The sequence below is a fragment of the Dipodomys ordii genome, unplaced genomic scaffold (assembly GCF_000151885.1).
Source record: "Dipodomys ordii isolate 6190 unplaced genomic scaffold, Dord_2.0 Scaffold26, whole genome shotgun sequence".
Taxonomy (NCBI): Eukaryota; Metazoa; Chordata; class Mammalia; order Rodentia; family Heteromyidae; genus Dipodomys; species Dipodomys ordii.
The window spans coordinates 15687641-15692224 of NW_012267242.1; the positions used below are offsets into that span (position 1 = coordinate 15687641).

Genomic DNA, 4584 nt, shown 5'->3' on the forward strand with positions numbered 1-4584 from the left:
GTGGGGCCTGAACTCTGGGCCTGGGCGCTGTCCCTCAGCTCTTCAGCTCAAGGCTAGCGCTCTACCACTTGAGCCACAGCGCCACTTCTGGCATTTTTCTTTTTGCTTATGTGGTGCTGAGGAATCGAACCCAGGGCCTCAGGCATGCAAGGCAAGCGCTCTACCACTGAGCCACCTTCCCAGTCCTAGGCAGGAAAGTTCTTGAGACTCATCTCCAATTAACCACCAGAAAAATGAAAGTAGAGTTGTGGTTCAAAGTGGTAGAGCCTTGAGTGAAAAAGAGCTCAGGGGTTGGGAATGTGGCTTAGTGGTACAGTGCTTGCCTAGCACACATCAAGCCCTGGATTTGATTTCTTAATACCATATAAACAGAAAAAGCCAGAAGTGGTGCTGTGGCTTAAGTGGAAGAGCGCTAGCCTTGAGCACAAATGGGCTCAGGGGACAGCATCCAGGCCCTGAGTTCAAGCCCAGGACTGGCAAAAAAAAAAAAAAAGAGGAAGGAGGCCAAGAAGGAAAGAAAGACAGTCAGGCTAGGTACAAGGAGCTCATGCCTATAATCCTAGCTACTCAGGAAGCTGAGATCTGAGAATCACAGTTTGTAGCTAGACAAGTAAAAACAAAGTCCATAAGGTTCTTGACTTAACCAGAAAAATGCTACACTGAAAGCATAACTCCAGTGGTAGAGTGCCAGCCATGAGTGGAAAAGCTGATATGAATATATGGCCCTGAGTTCAACCCCTAGTACTGACCAAAAAAGAAGGAAGGGGAGGAAAGGGGACTGGAGTGGAGAGAAAGGAAGGGAAGGGAAGGAAAGAGAAAGAAAGGGAAGAGAAAGTAAAATAGGCATGATTTAAGTCCAAGCCCTTCTGGATTCAGAGTTTGTGTTGCCTCTCCATGTCAGTGATTTTATTTGATATTAGGAGTAAGATCATGTTTCCTTTCCTCTTCCCTGTCAAAGAGAGCCATTGGAGAGTTTGGACTTCTCTCCTATATACTCCTCCTCCCTGCGCTTGCCCATCTCCATACTGTCTTCCCACACCACACGCTCTGGCCACTGCTCACATCTGTGCCTTTTCCTGCGCCCTCTGCCAGGATTCTCACCTGCTGCTTCTTCCTTACAGAAGTGCATTAGCAGAGGGGAGCTCCAGGTGTCTCTGTCATATCAGCCTGTGGCACAGAGAATGACAGTGGTGGTCCTCAAAGCCAGACACTTGCCGAAGATGGATATCACCGGTCTCTCAGGTAGCAGCTATTTACTTCAATCTATTCCTAACTGTTTGAACCACCCTGACTCCTTGACTGTGGCCCAAGAATGGCTCCACATTTCAGGATCCCTGGCCTCTTTCACCTTTCTCTATTGCTCTGGTTGAGCAGGCCCAATGGATTTCCTTAGAGGGGAGGTGCTTTGGGTAAACAAATGAGGCTTTTATGACTGTTTTTTGTTTGGTTTGGTTTTGTTTGGTTTTGTTTGGTCGGTCATGGGGCCTGAACTCTGGGCCTGGGCACTGTCCCTCAGCTCTTCAGCTCAAAGCTAGCACTCTACCACTTGAGCGTCAGCCCCACTTCCAGCTTTTTCTGCTTATGTGGTGCTGAGGAATCGAACCCAGGGCCTAATGCATGCAAGGCAAGCACTCTACCACTGGGCCCAGCCCCTTGTTTTGTTTTGTTTTTGTTTTTTTGTCAGTCGTGGGGCTTGAACTCTGGGCCTGGGCGCTGTCCCTGAGCTCTTCAGCTCAAGGCTAATGCTCTACCACTTGAGCCACAGTGCCACTTCTGGTTTTCTGGTGGTTAATTGGAGATAAGAGTCTCACAGACTTTACTGCCCATGCTGGCTTTGAACCTTGATCCTCAGATCTCAGCCTCCTGAGTAGCTAGGATTACAGGCGTAAGCCACCGGTGCCTGGCTGGCTGTGTATTTTATTTTATTTTATTTTTTGGGGTCCAGTCGTGGGACCTAAACTCTGGGCCTGGGCACTGTCCCTCAGCAATTCAGCTCAAGGCTAGCACTTTACCACTTGAGCCACAGCGCCACTTCCAACTTTTTTCTTTTTGCTTATGTGGTGCTGGGGAGTCGAACCCAGGGCCTCAAGCATGCAAAGCAAGTGTTCTACCACTGAGCCACCTTCCCAGCCCTCGCTTTCTTTCTTTCTTTGGTATCAGTCCTATAGCTTGAACTCAGGGTCTGGGCACTGTCCCTGAACTTTTTTTTTCTTTTTGATTATGTGGTGCTGAGGAATCGAACCCAGGGCCTCAGGCATGCAAGGCAAGAACTCTACCACTGAGCCACCTTCCCAGCCCCCTGTCCCTGAACTTTTGTGCTCAGCACTAGCATTCCACCACTTCTGCCTGGGCCAGCTTTGAACAACAATCCTCAGATCTCAGCCTCCTGAGGAGTTAGGATAACAGGTGTGAGCCACGGGCGCCCTACTTCTGTTCTATTCTTGCTTAGTTCCCTTCACCCCTTGTCCAGGCAATCAGGTTCACATATAGTCTGTGTGCATTTATTTTTTAATCACTGAGGGCCATATGGGGGTGGTCACCAAAGCTATGAGCAACAGAGTCCCCTCTGAAACAAAGTTCCACCATGAAAGTACCATGATATATAGGAGGACTGGGTCATAGGCCTCTCTCTCTTTTTCTCTTATCTCTCTGGGGGCCCCAGATCCTTATGTCAAGGTGAACGTCTACTACGGCAGAAAGCGCATCGCTAAGAAGAAAACCCATGTCAAGAAGTGCACTTTGAACCCAGTCTTCAACGAGTCTTTCATCTATGACATCCCCACTGACCTCCTGCCTGACATCAGCATTGAGTTCCTTGTCATCGACTTCGATCGCACTACCAAGAATGAGGTGGTAGGGAGGCTGATCCTGGGGGCACACAGTGTCACAACCAGTGGTGCTGAACACTGGAGAGAGGTCTGTGAGAGTCCCCGCAAGCCCATAGCCAAGTGGCACAGTCTGAGCGAGTACTAATCCTGTTCTTCTCGCTGCTAACCCACAGCCAGGCTGGGGAGGGGCGTGGCGGGGGGGGGGGGAATGACAGAGAAGTGGACTCAAAACCTCATTTTAGTTGTACAAGAAAATTTCGTAACAAACCCCACAGAGAACATCCCACATGACCACAGCCACAGATCAATTCCTAGCAATGATATTTTTTTTCTCTCCTTTGCAAGGCACTAGAACTTCTTTTGTTTTTTAAAATGGGGGGGAAAAGAGAGGGAGAGATCCCCATAAGTCTATATATAACAATGTAACCTTATACTTGCATGTCTAATACAAACTAAAGAAATTAGCCTAACTGCCAATATCAAGTTGCAGATTTTAATCCATGAAAATTGTGTTTTGTGCCGAATTGTATTTGCTGATTACCTGAAATTGGCCTCTTTTATTTTCAATTGGGCTTTCTCTGAAGAGTGACTCCCACCCCAGTCCCCCCATCTCTACAGAAGAAAACTTTGCTCTTGTAAAACTTCATATTTTCATCATTCTCATCTTTTCTCCTGTGTGCATTTATTTTATATAGCTTATATCTCTGCTCTTTGGTTGAACTCAAAGTCTAGAGATTGGTCTTAAGCCAAGAAAGAAAGGTGGGAAAGACTCAAAGTCTAGAGATTGGTCTTAAGCCAAGAAAGAAAGGTGGGAAAGATAAGGCAGGGTTTCAGCAGGGGGGAAATCATTAAGGAGTGGGGTATCTTTTCTGTTAGTCTCTTGCTATAAAGGGGTAAAGGGAAGTCTGTGACTCTCTGATCACCCTAGTGAAGCACATAGAACAGGTCAAATTTATCAGGTAGAACTTGGATTTACAAAACTAGGTGGGTATCTCTCTTTGGAGATTTTGTGTTCAGGTAGAGGATACTAGCAAGAAACACGTTAGCGGATTTCTGGCGCTGTTTTCAGGTAAGAGGACAAGGAAAGGAGAAAGGTGATGTCTATATCCCCTTTGCAGCTTTCTCCAATAGTGACAACCATTTCCTGATTGATGGGTTGGAAATCCTTAGAGATTTCCAAATTTTGATTGACAATTATTCTTCCAGAAATGCTGGCCATGGAAAGAAGCTTTCATGTCTTCTCCAATGACTTAGATTTAATGAAGTTAATTTTGCTTCATAAGGCCCTTAGAAATGATTCTTACTCCTTTAAATTTTCAGTGATGGCTCTTAAAAAAAAAAAGCCAGATGTCAGTGATTGATGCCTGTAATCCTAGGTATTCAGGAGGCCTGAGATCTGAGGAGCAAGTTCAAAGCTATCCCAAGCAGGAAAGTCTCTGACACTCGTATCTCCAATTAATCACCAAAAAGCTAGAAATGGACTGTGGCTCAAGTGGCAGAGTGTCAGCCTTGAGCAGAAAAAGCTAAAGGATACTGCCCATGCTCTGAGTTCAAGCCCCAGTACTGGCACCAAAAATAAATAACAATACGACTGAGTAGTATCTGGACTCTGATGCTTTTTTTTTTTTTTTTTTTTTGTCAGACATGGGACTTGAATTCTGGGCCTGGGCATTGTCCCTGAACTTTTTCTGTGCAAGGCTAGCAGTCTACCACTTTGAGCCACAGCGCCACTTCCAGTTTTCTGGTGGTTAGTTGG

At 46.4% G+C, this 4584-nt stretch overlaps 1 protein-coding gene across 1 annotated transcript in view; it reads left to right on the plus strand.

Annotated features, from left to right (window-relative positions):
• Window positions 1-3335, plus strand: part of Syt11 (synaptotagmin XI) — a 26265-nt gene extending 22930 nt beyond the window's left edge. Inside the window, exons 3-4 of the mRNA XM_013015165.1 lie at window positions 1122-1245; window positions 2663-3335. Of these exons, the coding sequence (XP_012870619.1) occupies window positions 1122-1245; window positions 2663-2973 (435 nt within the window). The 3' untranslated portion in view covers window positions 2974-3335. The remainder of the gene's footprint in view (window positions 1-1121; window positions 1246-2662) is intronic.
• The last annotated feature ends 1249 nt before the right edge of the window (window positions 3336-4584 follow it).